General features: G+C 45.6%; 1 protein-coding gene across 1 annotated transcript in view; it reads right to left on the bottom strand.

Moving 5' to 3' along the window:
- Positions 1 to 4,239: 4,239 nt before the first annotated feature.
- The window catches only part of CDS2 (CDP-diacylglycerol synthase 2), a 45,177-nt gene continuing 30,602 nt past the window's right edge, over positions 4,240 to 18,814 (bottom strand). The window contains exons 6-13 of the mRNA XM_074940269.1: positions 17,627 to 17,685; positions 16,760 to 16,842; positions 15,692 to 15,779; positions 14,489 to 14,557; positions 12,981 to 13,133; positions 11,913 to 12,032; positions 11,155 to 11,258; positions 4,240 to 10,530 (exon numbers count right to left, since the gene is read on the bottom strand). Of these exons, the coding sequence (XP_074796370.1) occupies positions 10,401 to 10,530; positions 11,155 to 11,258; positions 11,913 to 12,032; positions 12,981 to 13,133; positions 14,489 to 14,557; positions 15,692 to 15,779; positions 16,760 to 16,842; positions 17,627 to 17,685 (806 nt within the window). The 3' untranslated portion in view covers positions 4,240 to 10,400. The remainder of the gene's footprint in view (positions 10,531 to 11,154; positions 11,259 to 11,912; positions 12,033 to 12,980; positions 13,134 to 14,488; positions 14,558 to 15,691; positions 15,780 to 16,759; positions 16,843 to 17,626; positions 17,686 to 18,814) is intronic.

Genomic DNA, 18,814 nt, shown 5'->3' with positions numbered 1-18,814 from the left:
CCCGCGTTTGTTGCGTAGACCAGACCTGACTGTAGCCTGCCTGTGTGATTTTGGGGAAGTCAATTAGCCTCTCTGTGCTTCAGGTCCCCATCTGTAAAATAGGGATAATAGCGGGAGCCGTATCAGGACCATAGACAGGCTATAAAAATGTAGTGAAAACAGGATAGTTAGTTTGTAGCTAGTTGCATCCACCGTGGGGTTTAACCTCCCATAACTACATTGCGGTGAAAACAACAGTGCTGTGACACTGCAGGCATTCTTTTCTAGCGTTCTTTTCTTTCCACCCTGAAACAAGAGCCAGAGCTCTGAGCTGTAATCCCAGCTCCGAACCCTGGACCTACTTTGGGAGAGGAAGGGCAGGGTGTTGCGCCCCCAAACTCAGGCAGGCATGGAATTTGCCCCCCCCCTCCACGCATGGCCCCGTTGGCCTGACTGGAGCCCCCTCCCCAAATATAGTTGAAGTCAAACTACACCTGTGCTCCTAATACTACCTGCCCTCAAACACGCCAGAGCCTCGCCTGGTGCAGCTCAGAGTTGCATTGAAAGCTGTGAAGCGCTGCTGATTTACACCAGCTGAGAGCTGGCCTTTCAGATAACGTGTCTGCCCTCACTGACTCATAGTGGTGCTCCCACGTACCCACTTCCTGGCTGGTAGGAGGCTTAATTAGCACTACCCCTTGAAGATGAAAAGCACCCTGTACCAATTAGGGTAACCAGCCCAGTACACAGACATTAACTTGCACCGGAGGGAATGGGAAGCAAGCGCAGCTGTTTTCTAAAGACACATTTAGAGGAAGGGAAAAAGTCCCTCACACAGTGTTATGATTCATTTGAGAATGGGACAGGTGGGTGGGGAAGAGTTAGACTAGGACTCAATAGACCTAGGTTCAATTCCCTACTCTGCCACAGACTTCCTGTGTGACCCTGGGCACACCCCTTTAGTCTCTCTGTGTCTGTTTGTTTCCACATTGGTAAAACAGGGATCACAGCACTGCCCGACCTCCCAGGGGTTATATTTAATCTCCCAGGGTGAGGTTAAATACATGGCAGTGTGAGATATTACATGACCAGGGCTCTAAAGGTACTTTAGATAGAATGGCTTCATCCATTGTAAATTAAGGCCCATGTACAAGAGTTAGCTTCGTGGTTAATTAGCCTGTCCTCTAGTAAGTCAGCATAACTGCATAGCTGCACTGTGCGAGCGATAAACTTCCTTATGCCATGTGCGGCCAAACGTCGTCATTCAGAAATGTAGAGGGTTTTTAATTTACATTTCAGAGTTAATGAAACGCAATCACTTCAGCGAACCAATGAATATTGTATTGCACCCTGCAGCCATTTTTAAGCAGAAGAGCCACCGTCTCTTACAAGAGGAAGAGCTGCAGCATAAGCTTGGGTCAGACTTTTGTTTCTAAATCTCCCTTGGGAAAGGAGAAGAAATGGTCACTTATGTCACCGTGCAAAGGGAGGGGATGAGTCATGATTTGAACACGCAATCTGAATGTTAGCGCATAAGGAAGGTGCTCAGACACCATGGTGATGGACAGCAGCACAGAAGCCTGAGACAGTCCAGTCTAATTTAATGGGGCAAGTTGAATGGCATGTAAACAGCATAAATGGGGGGGGGGGGACAGAAGCAAATTGCATTTCTCCATGTGAATTAACACAAGTTAGGACTTATGGAAACCCCCTCCAGGTCAGCTAGCCAGCCCAAAACAAGGCATTACCCTAGTAACCTAGCTGTGCTCTTCCACAGCTCCTTGAGGCACTGTATGAAGGTAGGTTTAGCAGGTTGGTTAGCTCCATGTTAAAGATGGGGGGAACTGAAGCACAGGGAGGGAAGTCACTTGTCCAGGGCACACAGCAGACCAGTGGCAGACAGAGGACTAGAACCTAAGTGTCTTAGCCCAGCCTTGTATTCCCTGCACCAAAACGTTCTCTGAGCCATTGTGAGCCCTGGGGTTTATTAAGTTTAAATGGACTCTCACGGTCCAAAAAATGACTGATTTGCCACACTTACGCCAGGGGTGTTGCTCCTGCCTTGCCCCAGTTGCGAGTCAGCAGAACTGGCCTCGCTGTACTGACAAACCAGTAGGGCTCATTTACAGAAGTTATTCTGGAATAGAAGTACTGTAGGACGTGCATTTAAGGAACTAACTCCCTACGTGAACATACTTATTCCAGCCACTCACATGGTGCAGCTGTTCTGGCCAAGTTCTCCTGTAGATAAACCCTCAGCCTCTGAGAGGTGGCAGGACTTGTATGGAGCCTCTCTTTAATACGCAAAGGATTTCTTAAATGTGTTAACCGGTAGGTGGGTTGGCACTAACTTCTCTCAGCCTCATCAAAGTGGGAAGTGATGATGGGTTGGGAAATCAAACAAGATCACAACTCAGCCTCTGCATCTTACATACGGAAAATACAGATGTTTGCAGTCCCCCCCGAAGACGCAACTGCTGCAGATGACCCAAGGCTCTTCATTTGTGGCTTTAGTTTAAAATTTCCCAAGCGTCTCTGTTTATTACAAACATTAAAAAAAGTGGAAGAAAATTGGTGCACATGAATTCCACAGATTTCTGAATAAAGATCAGGATTAATGTTGGGGGATGGGAAGATGAAAAAAAAGCGAGAGAAAAGTACCTGCAGAAAATAAAAACTGTTTCAAGCTGTTGTTTATTTCATGAATGTTCTGTGTGTGTGTGTGTGTCTTCCATTCCAGTGGTTCTTAGCCAGGGGTCCAGGGCCCCACGAGCAGCTTTCGGGGGTGTCAGCCAAAATAAACCAGAGACGAGGACGGCCTTAGAGCGGCGGGGGCCCAGAAGAGAGAGCCAAAGCCTGAGCCCCACCACCCGGGCCCGAAGCTGAAGTCCAAGCAACTTCGCGAGGCCCCCTGTGGCCTGGGGCCCTGGACAACTACACAGCATGCTAGCCCCTAACGCCAGCGGCTTTTAATCCATTGGATATGCAGAAAACCAGCTGTGGCGTCAAAGGTCGGCCATGGAATTTTTATAGCACGTCCTGGAGGCCTCCAGAAGACACTACAGTGTCTCCTCACTTTACCAGATAGCCTGGTATTTACACGTACTTCTCCACAAACATCCACCTAATTGAATTTTTTTTTTAACCCATAATCACTATTTTCATGTATGTGAATGGTGCAAATTCAGGTGAAAACTGGTAAACAAAACCCCAACTTTTTGTAAAAAACCTGGGAATTTTTTTGGTAAAAACAGACAACAAAAAGCCTTAAGCTTCCTGCATCATGCAGGAGCCCGCAAATCCTGTCTGCCACATCTTGGTCCAGGGAGCCAGCTCCACACTCAGCAAGAGGTGCTTTGTGCAACAGGCCCGTGGAAGGGCTGTTACACAGATTCACCAGCTATTGCCTCTTATGGGGAGCTGCTGTGGCCTCAGCACCACAGGAAAAGGTGTGTGGCTGGGGGAGAATGGGATTGCTTTCAGGGAGGATAGCTGGCTGCGTTGTTAATATACTGCCTCTCAGGAGATCTGAGTTGTTTCCAGCTCTGTGACAATATCTGTGCTTCAGTTCCTCCTCGATAAAGTGTATGCGTGTGTATATATGTGGAGGAATTATTTCTGATTATCTGTCTGGTCTAGTTGCACTGTAAGGCCCTGATCTCGAAAGGTATTTAGGCTCCTAACTTCAACAGATTTCAATGGGAGTTAAGCACCTTTGAAGATCTGGGCCTAAGCTCTCTGGGCACGGACTATCTGTTGGACCCCCTAATCTTACTCAATGCCTCTGACATACAAGAAAGGAATTTAACCCCAGTCCCTACAGGGTCTAGCCTGGCTACCCATGGTTGCCATGGATGGATAGGAGGCAGGAAAAGGATTTAGCCCCTCTAATAGTGTGCTTAAGGAGAGCCAACATCCCCAGTGGAAAGTGCTGGTTCTGGATGTTTTTATCCATTTAAGTGTCCGATCGCTGGGGACATTTGGGGATGAGAAGCTTGGGTTCCTCTTATAAATAAAAATCACAGGAGAAGGTTTGAAACAGATGGAATCTTAGTTACCAGAACAAAGCAGAGGTTACCCAACCCCTCCAAGGATTAGCTATTACATTTTGCCTTGACTGCTACAATACACCAGTGCCCTTTAAGGCACAATTAAACAGAGCTCCCTCCTCTGCCAGTGTTAATAACTTGGCCACAGATAGTAGAACGTACATATTTATTTAACAGTAACATACAGTATATAAATAGGGTAAATACTTTAAAATATACAATATATCACATTCTGACATTCAATCAAAAAGGCAAATCTACACGTATTGCTAAAACATCGATCAAAAACAATGCACAGAGAAGTAAGCAGATGGCAGAGGACACCTCAGAGCTGGGGAACAGTAACCCAGAGGGAAAATTACTGTAGTACAAAAATGTAACTCTGGGTTTGGCTACAGGTGTCGGGAGGTATACAAGCCCTCATGATGACAGAGGCATGCTGACTCCAATTTTAAAATGGTTGTCTCCCCCACCAAGTCTTGATGACCACCGTGGATGGTTTTTGCATGGTTACATCTATTTTCCAAGTCTACAGAACTAGCAGGAAAAAGATTTTTTGCAGGAAGATGGAGAATTCTCCCCTCTTCGCATACAGTGATTGCCTTGGCCTGCGTGCTTGTGGGAGTCCGATGCATGCACGAAACTAGGAGACCTGTCCTGATCCATGTGAAATCAACAATTCCCAAAGGCCTCTGCAATGTACTTACTGGTGCTTCAGTTTTTTGTGGTGCTGTAGGATTTCCCACTGAAGTCAATGGCAAAAATCCCCCTCCCAATCAAATGGGAGCAGATCCTTAGGGCTAGATTCTGCTAATTAGGATTACTCAGAGTGAGTATAATCAAGTCCAGGGGAGTACACACAGGAAAGATACTACTGTGGAGTAAGGAACCACTCAACCCGAGTAAGCCTAGCAGAACCTGGACGTTAATGAGGCTCTATGCTGTGCATTCTGTGCCACTCCTGGCCTTCTAGTCAAGATGGGTTTAATCCACAGCGTAACTTGGGCTGCAACTGGGGTTGGAGAAGTCAGTTTCCAGTTGGAAACGCCAGCTAAACTGCTCCAAGCTTCCAAAGTGATTGGCAACCAGCATGTGGCTGCTTAGAACCAAACTCAGCCTACCTGTAGGCGTTTGCCCCAATCAGTATTCAGGCATTTTAAATGCTGTTAACATTTACCAAACTTGTCCTCTTATTTCAGGCCTGTAATGGAAAGGCTACTATTACGGTCTATCCTCAGTACATGACGAACCTTCAACAGCCCCCTACTGCTTTCCTGTAGTATTCTGCACTTCCTATGCAAGGGGAGAAACCACCACCTCTATGGCTCTGAAGTTCAGCATTCAGCCAATCAAATCTCCTGACTACAAACTGAACTCCAGCTCCTTGGCTCTATTCGGATAAGACAACACATGCCATGATCGACCATTCCTTCGCTGGAGAGCTAGGGTTTTAACATAAAAGAGCAATATCTGCTCACATTTCAGATTAGAGGAGAACCCAATGCATACAGGCAGAAATGGAATTCTATCCCAAGGAGTGAGGTTTGCTAATTATGATGTCTCTGAAGGGAAAGATAGATAGTACTAACAAAATACAGCATAACCAAACTAAAGTATCCTTGACAGATGCACCACCCATAGTAAAAATGAGCCGGGCACCGGGCATTTTTGGGAAATTAAATGGATTTAAGCAAAACAGAGAAAACTGGATACTATGCTCATCAAAACGAATACCTGCAGACATTTGCTTCCAGCTGCTGTCTCATTCATGGCTTGCTTATATTTTCATGTAGCTCAGACAAAGAATATAAAGGAATTTTTCAAAGGATGTGCAACTGAACTTGGTCAACTCATCAATATGTATTCAGAAGGACCAGTCATCCCTTGTTACCAGCCCGTTTCAGCTAGTACTCCCCAGCAACTGCCTACATTGTCACCTCTACTCACCATCGCTGACCACGTAGAATCCTCTAACCTTTGGCCTCTTAGCTCCTTGTACTCAACTATGTTACCTACCTACGATCATCTATGAAGACACCTCTCTCCAAGCAGAGGATTTTAGGCCCCTGGCTCTGCTTGTGAATGCAATGGGTCCCCCTGTCCAACTGGTTGCAGGATCAGGGCCTCAGTCTCCAGCATTCCCCTCACTTACTAGAGCATTCTAAAAATCCCTTTACATTTATTTTGGCCATTTCATTTGACCTTGCTAGCAGGTAGTTTCAGAACCAGCCCATTTGTAGAGCTCTAAACAGACAGCAAGGAAGCCCTTTCACAGTTTTGGGTTAATTCAGAGACCCAGAATGAGGAACGTTATACCTCCCTCTTAGCTTAGACAACCACAGAGCTGTTGCATCTGTTCCTCAACCACTTGTTCTGACACACCAGCGACTTTGCTTTTGCAGTTTGTCTCCTTGTACAGCAGGCCGAGAGGACCTTCCCTTTAACCTAAGTACTCTCAAAGCAGCTGCCACAGCATGCACGTCACTTGCAGGGGCTCTTGATTTCGTGCATTTCAGCTATAGGAAAAAGTTCTGGGGAGCTCCTTTATGAAAGTCTTGCCAAGGCAGCTCTGTTGTCAGCAGTGTCTTTCATGAGCACTAGCTACACGCTAATCTTTCAAAGTCACTAAATCTAAGGGCTCACAAGAGCTGTGTTAGGACCAAGGTTAAACACTAGGCGAGGGAAGGACCTAGTCACCTGCACAACACACACAGATACACATGTTAAAGTTGCTAGACTCCAAAGTGCACTCTTAATATTCAGATTTACATCCTGATTTTGTTGACATGAGGCAAAATTAAAGTTTCTGGCTCAAATCCTCCCTTATGCAGGCGAGAACCCAAACACTGTACTGTAACTTCAAGGTTTTTAAACCCTGGCTCACACATTAACTCCTACCTCCTCTGTAGCCTTAGACAAGTCACTTACTCCACAAGTTTCTAAAAGTGGCCTCTCATTTTGGGGTGGCCAATTTGAACCGCTTAGGGCAAACTACCAGCATACAGAGGGTTAAGAAGGTCATTGCTTAGAAGCTAGACAATAGTATAACTTGCATTCACTCTGTTGCACTGCAGTTACTATGCACAGGCTGAAATTCTCTGGCTGGTAAACCTGTTTCAGAGCCAATTTCAACTATGATCCAAACTAGAGAGCTCTGCGCGGCATATGGGGGGCAGGGAGGAGAAATATAGGGCTTTTAATAAACCAATGGATCAGTGCAATGAAGACAGGCCGCACCACAGAGCTTATGCAAAACAGAGGATTCCATCCTTCTGGTACGTAACTTTCTGTACAGCATACACCGGGTGTTATCCCATAGTCCCTTGGATGTTAAACCAGTGTAATTATTGTACACTTCCAATAAGCCATGCTGTACACTTACCGCAACATGAGAATTGCTGAGTAAGAGCAGTCATACGCAGGACACTAACAAGTAACAGCACTTATGAGCGCCTTTACACATAGAATTAATTTATCAGGATACCTGACAGGTCTGAAGGTTCGTTTTACTTCACTTCAAGGTTGAAGAGGGGGCAGAAGTAGAGAAAACGTATGAACCCAGGTTTGAAAAACTGCACTTGGCCTAGTTCAGAAAGGTTTTAATTTGATAGGTGGATGGCTATTCCTATCTCTCAGAAGTATGCAGACACTCGAGAACACAGTATGCCCTCCAGTGTTCAGAGTCAGTATTAAAACAGCCCAACGTCAAGAAAACCCTAAATCCTATAGTTTAAAATCATAAGCTTCCTCAAAAAAAGTACACCTAATAATTGTAAAAAAGTATGAAGATGTAGAACAGATGCCGGGGGAGGACCAAATTCTTACATGAAAACAGGTGAAAGTGTGTTTTTTCTATAGATCACTACATTGTAATCTCATTTAATACACAGTACTGTAGGTCCACGTGATAACTTGTTTATGAACATCTGCTCAAACAGTTTAGTATGCAGGAATTCCAGAAGATATTGGTATCAGACAGGAAGTATCCAAAAGAGAAGAAACTTTTGTTTTGCCAGGTGATAACCCCCCCAAAAAAACCTAAGGGAAGAAAGGTTTAAAAACAGCCTCCTAAATCTCCTTTGAAACCAAATTAAGGGCCCGAATGTAATGCCTTTAAGTCAAAGTCAAGACTCCCAAGGATTTCAGTAGACACGACACTGGGCTCTAAGCCTACAGTTCAGGAAAGCATTTGCTTAAAAATTAAGCAAAAATGCTTCAATACTACCCTGAATTGGGACCATAGAAACAGGCAAGTCCTGCAATTTGCTGAGCACCCTCACCGGGAGCTGAGGATGTCTTGCATGGTGCAGAGTCCGACCCTTAAATCGCATGTCACCTGGGCTCTGCTTTAATATTCTCTCAGCACCATTTTGCTTTTGATCAAATATTTGTTTGTGTAGCACCGCAGATGCGAATCTCTGCCCTCCGGAACTCCAGTACAAGGAGAGGAGGAAGTGGCTGCTGTCAAGATAAAAATACGCCAGAGGTATGTGGAAGCAGTGGTGGCACGAGACTATGGAGTAAAGCATACAGAATGATCTCAGGGACTTTAGGTTAGCTAGCTTCAAATATAGATCTGCGTTGAAGACATAGGACAGTGACTTGCTTTCAAGACACGAACAACAGCATCTCTATATCATCTTTCCCTGTCAATTGTTCCCCAGGTTCAACAAATATATAAAATGTATTTCTCATCACAGCCTGGCTCACACGCAAACTATGGAGAGAAGTCACAGTAAAACAGAGTTCCCTGATACATGACAATGTTAATATAACCCACTGCTAAAATGAATTTTTGTGCTGTTACATCACAAATCATCATTCTGACTCTTGGAAACCTCTGAAGTCCGTTAGATTGCGTTTCCATTTATTTATTTATTTTATTTTTTAAAAATTATGGTATGTTTGAAGTCAAGAAAGAGAGGGAAATACCTGGAAAACAATTACATGTTTCCAAATGTTAAGTGCAACATACATAAAACAAGACTGAGTCAGTGACGGAGAAAGGAGAGAAGCCTGGAAAGCTGACCAAACCCAGACCACGGTAAACTCAGTAGCATGATGTCTCGAACTCAAGTCATCCATCATTGGCAGACATGATCCCTGAAAGAAAAAATGAAACAAAAAAAACCAAACAACCCTCCCCACACCAGAAAATAAAACCCACCACAACAGCAGAGCCAGCTGGGTACTATGCCCTCTGGACTTCCAAATGGGAAAATAAAGTTCTGTGAGTGATAGCTCTCCAAACAGCTAAAATATCAGGGTGTGGTATCTCCTACTCTTGAGAGACGTTTTCATGCTTCAGTATTTAAAAAAATATATATATTAAGCTCTGGGTGGAAAAGAAGCCATGAAAAAGTGAACAAATAATTTTTTAAAAGCTTGTTCTTACTCAGTAGGATTTCTTAAATAAAACTGGAATGCTTTTTAAAATAAGTTATTTGATTCACCTTAGAGGCAACCTGAACCTCTCACATTCCCCTTTCTGTATTCTTGTCCCTGATGTAAAGATTAGTTGGGTCTATTTTTGTTTAAATGGCACAGTAAAAATGTGGGTTTAAAATCGACTTTGTTAAATATTTGCTGGAGTTGGGGAAATGTGGGAGGTACTACAAAGATGGCAAGTCGAAGCGTATGCACGTGTCTTCTTGTGTGGACCTTATGTAGCAGGATTAGGGCAAACATTTCTTTCAGATTTGTTGAGCTTTTTGTTCTCCACCTGCAAGAAGTTCTATGCACACCCAGGCTATGGCTATACTAGGGAAATGAAGACCCAAATTCATCAATGAGCTACCACCAGTGGATAATTACAGGTCCCCAATTTCCCTAGCCTACATACAGGGATACACAAGGTTGCAAAAAAACCAGTGCCCTCTCTATTCCACTGACAGAGTTGCATGGCTTCCAATTTTCTTAGTATAGACACAGCCTGGCAGGGTTAGAGGATACTGATGTAAAAGTGCCCGTGTCTCATCTTCACTAGAGCTTACACTCCCAGAGCTGCACCCGGGCAGAAAAACGCACGCACACATCCCAGCGTTGATACATCCCCTAGGAGTCGTGAAGTCAAGTTCTGCCCATACACATTGAAGACAAGAGTTGCCACGCAGATCCGAGATGACATCTTCGCCCTACGGTCCCTTCAGTTCTTGATTTCTTTCCATCTAGAAGCTCCACTTTGCTTATTTTAACCAAAGCCATATAAATACATATTATAAAAAACCCCAAAACCCCACAAATGCAAACATTTACAAGGAAAGAAAAAAACAACAGTGAAACGAGGCCTTGTTATTGTCTTAGGTCAGGCGAGCTTGGATTTCCTTGGGGGACTTGCCCTCTTTTTCTGTCCTGTTCCAACTGCCTGGATGCCTACGCGTCCTCAGAATTGGCCAACATACCCTTATCAACAAGGTGCGCCTTTAACGTGTTGAAGATGTGGACCTGCTGGTCTGGCCGCAGAGCTAAAAGCTGCTGGATCAGTTTGCTTGGGTTAGGACCCCTGCAACAAATCAAAGAAAGAACTGTTTGCAATGAATCCTAACTCCAGGATCTGGTTGTCTGGGCTCAAATTCAGCAAAGCACGTGCCTAACTTCAAGCATCCCCGTCCCTCAGCATTTCACAAAGGAGACAAGCCTCATTCACCTGCCTCCATTTTACAGGTGAGGAAAAAGAGACACAAGTGAAATGTAAATAGAGTCTTTAATTTCTGATCAATGGCAGAAATTATTCTCCCCCTCCATTAGAAGGGCCCCATAAATCCAAAAATCTACATAAATTCAAATAAAGCCACAAAATATCCCTCCAGACCAGTGTTTTTCCTTTCCATTCAGTTATAAAGCTATCGGCCAAGGCCCAAACTAATGGGAAAGAGTTATTCCTTAGTATATGCTCTGGTGAGCCCAAAAGGAGAAGGGAAGCAGGGATCAGTGGATAGGGCACAGGACTGGAGCTCAGGAAACACAGATGCTATTCCAGGCTCTGCCACCTGCCTGCCGTGTGACCTTGGGCGAGACTCCCAGTCTCTTTCCCCTCCTGCCCAGTGTCCTGTGCATTTAGATTTTAAGGTCTTCGGGGCCGCTCAGTTGCGGCCGCTAAGTGCTGCCGTGAAGCAATAAATAATACCTGATAAAACTTGCAATGTACACGTTGACAAAGGTAGCCATCAGGTACTGACAGTCAAAGCGATCCATGATCCCGCCATGCCCTGGGATTGTGTTGGCGAAGTCCTGTGCAATCAGAAGAGTTTCACTGAGCTCCGCCAAATGCCCGTTATTCACATTTACTGCACACACGTAGCATGGACGCCCTGCGTGACACTGCATTCTCTCCCAGAACATCTGCTGATAGCACTAAACACAGCCGGACTGAGGAGGGTGTTCATCACCCCTCCCCAAAGTTACTTTTTCCACCCAGCAATACTTCTCGCACAAAAGCGCGCGACATCTGGACTGAGGAGCAGGAAATTCCAAAGAGGAAGTTGTATCATCTAAAACCCTGCCCCACTGAGCATCCTGTATTTTAAGGTATAAAAGGTTTATATTTACATAGAAAAGACCCTATGTCTGGGCAATGTGTTGGAGAAAGCTTCAGCTCGTGGAATTTCCTGACCTGCAGGTACTGAGTTTCTCAGCCTCAATGCTGCATCAACGCTCATTTTAGCACTTCACCGTTGTCCTTCATTAACCCATCTTTCCTCCCTCCGCTCCACATGAGAAGAGCCCTCCTCCTCCTTCCCCTCAATATGGACAGAAGCCTCCTCCAACCCCACCATCCTCTGACCTACGGCATTGTTTACGGTGGTGACAATAGAATGTGTTAAGTATCAGACAGCAGGTGCATCGGAAGCTGACTTCCGGGGAAGGGGGCGATGCATACCCTACCTTGATTTTGAAGGCTCTCTTAAACCCACTAGCAAAGAATCCTCCGAAGGGCCCAATGAGGGAAGCAAAGGTGGAGAGGGCGATGCTGTGGATCTGGAAGGGATACATCCGGACTGTTTTCTGCAGACAAGGACAAAGTGGGAAAAGAATCAGAGAAACGCATTGGGCTCCATTGCAATCTATCCTAACCCTGCCTTACTGGAGTCCAAGGTCAAGATTTTCAAGTGACTAGTGACTTTGGAAGGCCAACTCGAGGTGCCAGATTTTCAGAAAGCACCGTGCATCTGCCCTCAAACTCAGGCCCCTTCAAGGCACTTCAAGTTCGGCACCCGAAGTCTGTAGTTGCTTTCAGAAACCTTGACCTTGGTGTTAATCACCTCTATTTAAACCCAAATCCGCGAAGACAAATCTCAGATGCAGACTGTCCCACAATTCACCCCTGCTTGACATCAGAGCAAAGCCAGGGATGTATCTGGCCCATTTTGTCACTGTTTCCTTGTATTTCCCCGTCTGTCCGTATCCATCTGTCGTCTCTTGTCTCATACTTAGCTTGTAAGTGGCTTGGGGCATGGATTGCATTTGTTCTGTGTATGTCCAGTGCCTAGCACTATGGGGCCTTGGTCTATGAGAGCAGTGCCACTGCATTCTCTGTAATTTTCTCTCTATTTTGCTAGATCACTTCATTTGCATGAGGAGCCCTTTCTTACTTCATAGAAAGTCGAGCTGGAAGAGACCTTTCTTGAGCACCTCGAGCAGGGTAAAATTGGTCCCTACAGTATGTTCTCCTGGGCTCTGTCCAATTTAGTCTTAAGCAACTTAAGAAATCTGGCTTCCACCAATTCCCTTGGGAGATTATTCCTTGGTTTAACCAGTCTCGCCATTTGGGGAACATCTCCGGAAATAAAGTTTTCCTTGGTCAGTTTCATCCAGTTACCTCTTGCTGCATTCCTTCGTAGTACCTTAAACTAATCCCCTCCCTCCTGGGCATTTCCAGCCCAGTTAATGTATCCCTTTTTAATGGCTATAGCCAAGCTATCCATAATTGAGAGTGCACATTCAGAGTCCTACCCAGCGAATGACAGACTGAATCACCAGGGGGATGTTATATTCTTGTAGCTGGAACAGCTCAGATGGCTCGCAATCCACAGTGAAGCTGTTGGAGTCGTTATTGAATTCCACAGGACAGGTGAAGCACCGGTATCCAGACATCAAGTACGACAGCTTGGTTGTGGGAAGCAGAAAAGGTGAGTCAAGAGAAACCAAGGACAGAGGCAGCTTAAAATTCACACCTTTGCTCGGTTGGCTATTGGGAGGGTGGGCGTTAGGCTGTGGAACTCCCTCCCCAGCTCTCCCAGCTACTGAAAGAGTTTTTGCTACGTAGCCATTCGTGGCCCCATATTTATTGCTGTCCCTCCTTCTCATCCTTGATTGCTCCCTTCCTAAGCACCCTCATTTTTCTCCTTCCCCTTCATTTCTGAATGTTATTTTTTTCCCCTAAATGTCCTTCAATCTGTTTTTATGTTGCAACATGTTAAAATACTGCAATGCACCAATAGTAGAAAAGACAGATGGGGGCATGCATCCCCCACATCAGATGGCTCTGATACAAGCCTTACCCATTCACCTGAACTCTGGAAGGCGTAATGACACCCTCTAAGAGAGAGAGCTGAGATTCAGGGCTGTGAGTCAGCCACATCCTTGGTTCAGTAAGAAGCTTACTCTCTTGCAAAGCATTAAGTTGGCTAGACGCATGGTAAGCGGCTTCTTTTCATATACATCAGCTCGGAAGGCAGCAATCAGAATAACTGTACGATCAAGATAGAGCAGACAGCACCATCCAGCCAATGTGCATTAATGAAATCCTTCCTTAACAGATCACAACAGCCTGACAAATTGGGACAGTCCTTGGACTTTTCAGTCTTCAACTGAATTACCCAGCTCTCTCTGGGCTTTCTGCAACTGCACAGATATTAAATGTGGACTTATCCCCTCTCCCCACCCCCAAAAAGTCCCCCGGGGGACCAGAGCCCTGAGCTCCCCACGCAACCTTGAGGCAGATACCACAGAAATGTAGCAGAGCAATCACTGCAGAGGATCCCAAAATGCTTTGCCAACACTACAGCACCCACTGAAATGCTGCAGCCTCTAGCATGCACACCGGTAGTAGGCAAAGAGGGGACATCTAAGCCTAGGACACGAGGGCCAAAACACTGTTGTTACAAAGAGCGCCATGGCAAATCACTAGTGTCCAAGCAGAGCAGACTGCTTCCTCTGCCACCCTGGCCTCTATCTGTACAGCTTGTGTAGCACTGGGAAATCCCATGGAGTTTGGGTGCTATAGGTCTGAGAATATCAAGGGCCACGGGAGAGGAAGCGATTTCTCAGCAGTGGGTTTGACACCTCCTCACTGGAAGGCACAATAAGTCAGTTTAAAGCCCACTGTAAAACTTCAGACGACAACTTGGGTGGAAGAGAGCACAAAGCTTTCGTGTGTTCCTTAGCCGTGGCTGGCAGATTGCACTGGTGTGTCTTATTATGGAGAGCGCGCCAATTAAATGCCATGGTGGGGTACCTACCAGCAGTCCAAACAGAACAGTGGCAAAGAACCCGCCAATAAAACCCTCCCAGGTCTTCTTTGGGGAAAGCTGCAGATACAAGAAAGAGAACATATTAAAAAATACCCTCAAGGCCTACCCCAAATAGCTCTGCGAAGCCAACACCCACCTCCCACAGAAGTTAAATGGCAATCAATATCCCCAGCTCATGATTTCCAACGGGGTAACGGCCAACACATGAAGACTGTGGGACAGATCCTTTCACTTGCTCTCACCCTAACAAGGCCAAGTTCCCAGAGGAAGGGGAAGCAGGCAAGCACCCTGCCTTGGAGCCCCCCTGGCAGAGCAGTGGCCAGAATACACTGCAATCTGACTCTATTTAAAAGCATTTAATATAATCTTAGCAAGGTAAGTAACTGAAATGTTACAATTTCAGGTTATTGGTCAAATAGAGAGACACACACACTCTCATTTCAGCCATTAAAAAAATAAAAGGCCCATAAAGAGAATGGTTATTAGTCTCTGGGATACCCAACCCACTTAATTAACAGCATCCCTAGGAAAGATTAGCTGATTAACAGCATCCCTAGAAAAGGTTACCTTAAGCATTTTATGGTTTAGCCCATAAGGAAAAAATTTAATATAGAGGAAGTTTTTCATTACAATACATAATTTGGTACCATTAGTTTGACATTTTCTCATCACTAAGGAACGCCGTTCTCAATGCCGACTGTGCATTTAGTCTAGAATTGTTCTCACTGGCTTTTTCAAGTCAAATATTCAACAACTCCAGCTTGCACATGTTGCAATAAAGAAGAGCTATTTCTAAACTACCTCCTCCGATATGTAGTTGGCAAGCGCACGCCGCAAGGAAGCGTCCATGCTCCCAAAGAACTTCACCAGATAACTAAACCAAACCTTTGTAGGAAACAGAGTCTTTTAACCATTAGCATGCAGAGCTTGGGATGGGGACAGAATTTAAATAATCAGTAGCAGGATCTAAAGAGGTACAATACAGCACAAATGAGACAAGCCCTGGCAAGTCTTCCTTCATATTCTTCACCAAGAGTCTTTTCAAACAACGATGGACAGGTGGAAAGTTTTTAGGCTGGGACCCAAATGCAAAGGCTTTAGCTCCACCACCCTGATCGATTCTCCAGTCTTGGGTCAAAGGCTCCACAGAGAAACAGAGCCTGAAGACAGGGTTTTGCACAGCTGACAAACCTTGATGAGCGGGGTGCGGCCAAAGAAAAACCCAAACATATAGGCCATGATGTCATTGCAGATCACACATGAAATCGGGACAATGAACCTAGAAGGAAGGGGAGAGAAGCCATTCATAACTGGCACATTTGAAGTCATCTGAAATATACAGGAGTCATTTGAAGCTTAACCGCAATAGGTTATCCAAGCGGGCACTACCTGAATGTGGGCGAGTCTGGCTTCACCGTGTCAGACTGACACTACTGTAAAAGCCCAGGCGTCATTAGCCCCAAGGCCCTCGCCAGCTGTCAGATCAGCTCTATGAATTCCCCCTTGCTGCGTTCTGCGCTTGCTCTAACATGCCGTGGGCTGTTAAACAGTCACCGTGATTAACCCCAGAAGCAGCTGCATTTCAGGGGTGAGCCAGGTGCTCTGTCGTTTGTAAAGCGAATGCTTCAGATTGCACGCCATATAGTGTGCTACGAGCACTGTAAAGTTTTCATTGTTGCTGATATAAGGAACAAGGCGGTTAAGGATATTGGGCTGAATCCTCCACATTGGGCACCAGCCTCACACGCTGGGCAGCAGCGGCAACAAACTGCCAAAGGGGGCTGGTTATTAAAGCCACTTTTCTACCCTCTTCCAACCACGCTCCCTTCCTAATGCGTAAACCTGGTGGCTGCTTTAAGTTACACTGGCGGCAGCTGTGTCCCAGGGACCACCTCACCAGGCACAACTGGCTGGAGTGCATGCTCTCCGCACCCACCCCCTATTCGAGTTCGGGTGACAAAGGCAGCTACACTACTTTATGCCATCTGCGGGACTCCTCACTGCCAGAGGAACACGCAGCTGCCCCGTTAGAGTGGCTTTCCGGCTGCACTAACTGAGCAGCGGAAAGCAATCCGAAAAGGGCCCGGCTCATTGTTTGGCTTGCTTATGCAAAGCATGCTGTCGTCCCTTATGAAAGGCACATCCTAGCCTATGCTTGTTGGTTAAAAGTTTTAGTAAAAAACACTTTAGCAAGGAGAAATCAGGAGCATATACTATGCAACACAAAGCAAAAGTAACACGTAACAGGCACCAACTCACCAGATCATCCCGTCAAACAGGTTGTGAATGATGAGGTGCGACTGGGTAACAACAATTAGCAAAGTCACATGGGTCCAACCAAACTGGAAGAGAAAACAGCATGCAGTCCAGTTTGCCTAGAGACATTTCTCGTAACAGCCTACGGCAGAAACCAGATACCGATGAATACTGTTTGGAGAGGGTCGTGCCTGTGTGCATCTCAGGCACTGATCCCAGGCGGAAAGAGCATGATGTAAACACAAAGATGGCAGCTAGTATTCATCCCTACTTCGGAGTTAAGCAAAGCAACGTGTCCATTACATTTCAGAACCTGAGTGGGAGGATGTTTGACATTCCTGGACCAAGTACCCTTTAGCCCACGCCTATCCCATACACCTTAGTCTACTTTGACTAGAGACCTGGAACATAAGAATCCCCATGTTGATGACCGTCCATCTAGTCTGACATCCGGAATCCAGAAGGAAACAAAAGCATCCCAATAAAGGACACAGTCAGCCAATCTGTGCATCGTTATACTGTGGTGGGGCCAGTCTAACCCCTGCAGGTGATTCCACCAACACCCTCAAGGCATGAGGTTTGAAGAACCTTGTACAATCACCTTAGCTTGCACAACTGAAAGGGTTACTAAGAAATGCACTGCAAATGCAGGCAATGGAATTCACATTTCTAAGGAAATCAGTCAGTTCAAAAGCCATATGCCAAATACTTCAAGCTGCCAGGAATGGCTTTTCCATTAAGCAGGATCACAACACCCAGGGGACACAGAAGCATTTACAGGCTTGTGTTCTTGTAAACCATATATGCAAACAGCCTCCGTCTCCCAAAGCTAATAGCTCCAGAGCAGCAAAGCCGTTTATTTAATCTTACCATGTAGAACTGGAGTCGGTAATGCTTCTTCACCAGACTCAGGACAAACATGCAGAAGCCTTGTGGGAAGAGAAAAGAAAGAGCAGAGCAAGATCAGGTCTTGCAGTAGTAGGAAATGCCTCTCAATTTCCCATTACATCTGCCATATCATTGCAGCATCTCGTCATTGTTTCAGCTACAGAACAGAGTCAGCAACATGAGGGTCATGTGCGCTGTGGATGGAAAATGGTTAATCAAAGAATGGAAATTGTTAAAAAAAAACAACCAAGGACATATAGCCAATTAACCGTGATCACCCCTATGCAAGTTAGACTGTTTTCTGCCAACAGCTAATCATTTATTCTACCTCTGATCTTCCCATGTAGTATCAACTATAGAGTATTCTTCACTTACCTGTTTAATGGCACAGAGCTCTTAATTAGCTGCTGCATCCCCCCCCACCCACCCAGAGGTGGCTGCATTTACAAAGTGACACTCTTTAGATACAGTCTGTCTGCCAGTTAAGTTGTTTAAGTGCTTTATGGTCTCGGGAGAACCCTCTTTAGCGCCTATCCTCCTCCCCCAGTTTTTACCAGCTCCCCCACCTCACAAATAATACCCACTGGTGAGCCCATGTTGCTAGGGCCATTGGAAATCTGCGCACAGCTCTCAATGGCAAGTGCCGCTCCATTTCTAGGTTGAAGCTCATCCTAGGGATTCAGGACTCACACAGTGAGCTTGCGAGCTGAGAGAGAACACCTCCACTTAATCACCAGAAAGGAGGAGTTAAAAATAGATCTTCAGTTCATCCAGAGTCTGCCTCTGCACTGTTTACACTGACAGGAGAGTCACTCTAGGTCTGGAGTAGCGCTGCAGAATTTACCAGCAAAGGCAAGGAGTCCACTCACCCTCTCTTTACCCAGAATGAAAAAGAAAAGGATCATTTCCTCACACATCAAAATATTAATCACCAGGCAAGTAAAACTTTGCAAGGCTCACACAGGGGAAAGAAAGGTGGAAATTACAGTTAGTTATTCTGCCTAGTCACTACCCAAAGGAAGTAACATCAAAGGGGACCGTAGCTTCCCATCTGATGCAGAGGGCATTCTGGTCACTTACACGGCACAATTAGACAGGTGTGCATGCAGCTCGTCACACACTTGTCTGAATCCCAAAAGACATCATTGCAACGGCCTCTGAGACGTAACC

This window comes from Natator depressus, chromosome 26 (assembly GCF_965152275.1).
Source record: "Natator depressus isolate rNatDep1 chromosome 26, rNatDep2.hap1, whole genome shotgun sequence".
Classification (NCBI taxonomy): Eukaryota; Metazoa; Chordata; order Testudines; family Cheloniidae; genus Natator; species Natator depressus.
The sequence above is the reverse complement of the archived record's forward strand: the minus strand, read 5'-3'. Positions and strand labels throughout refer to the sequence as shown.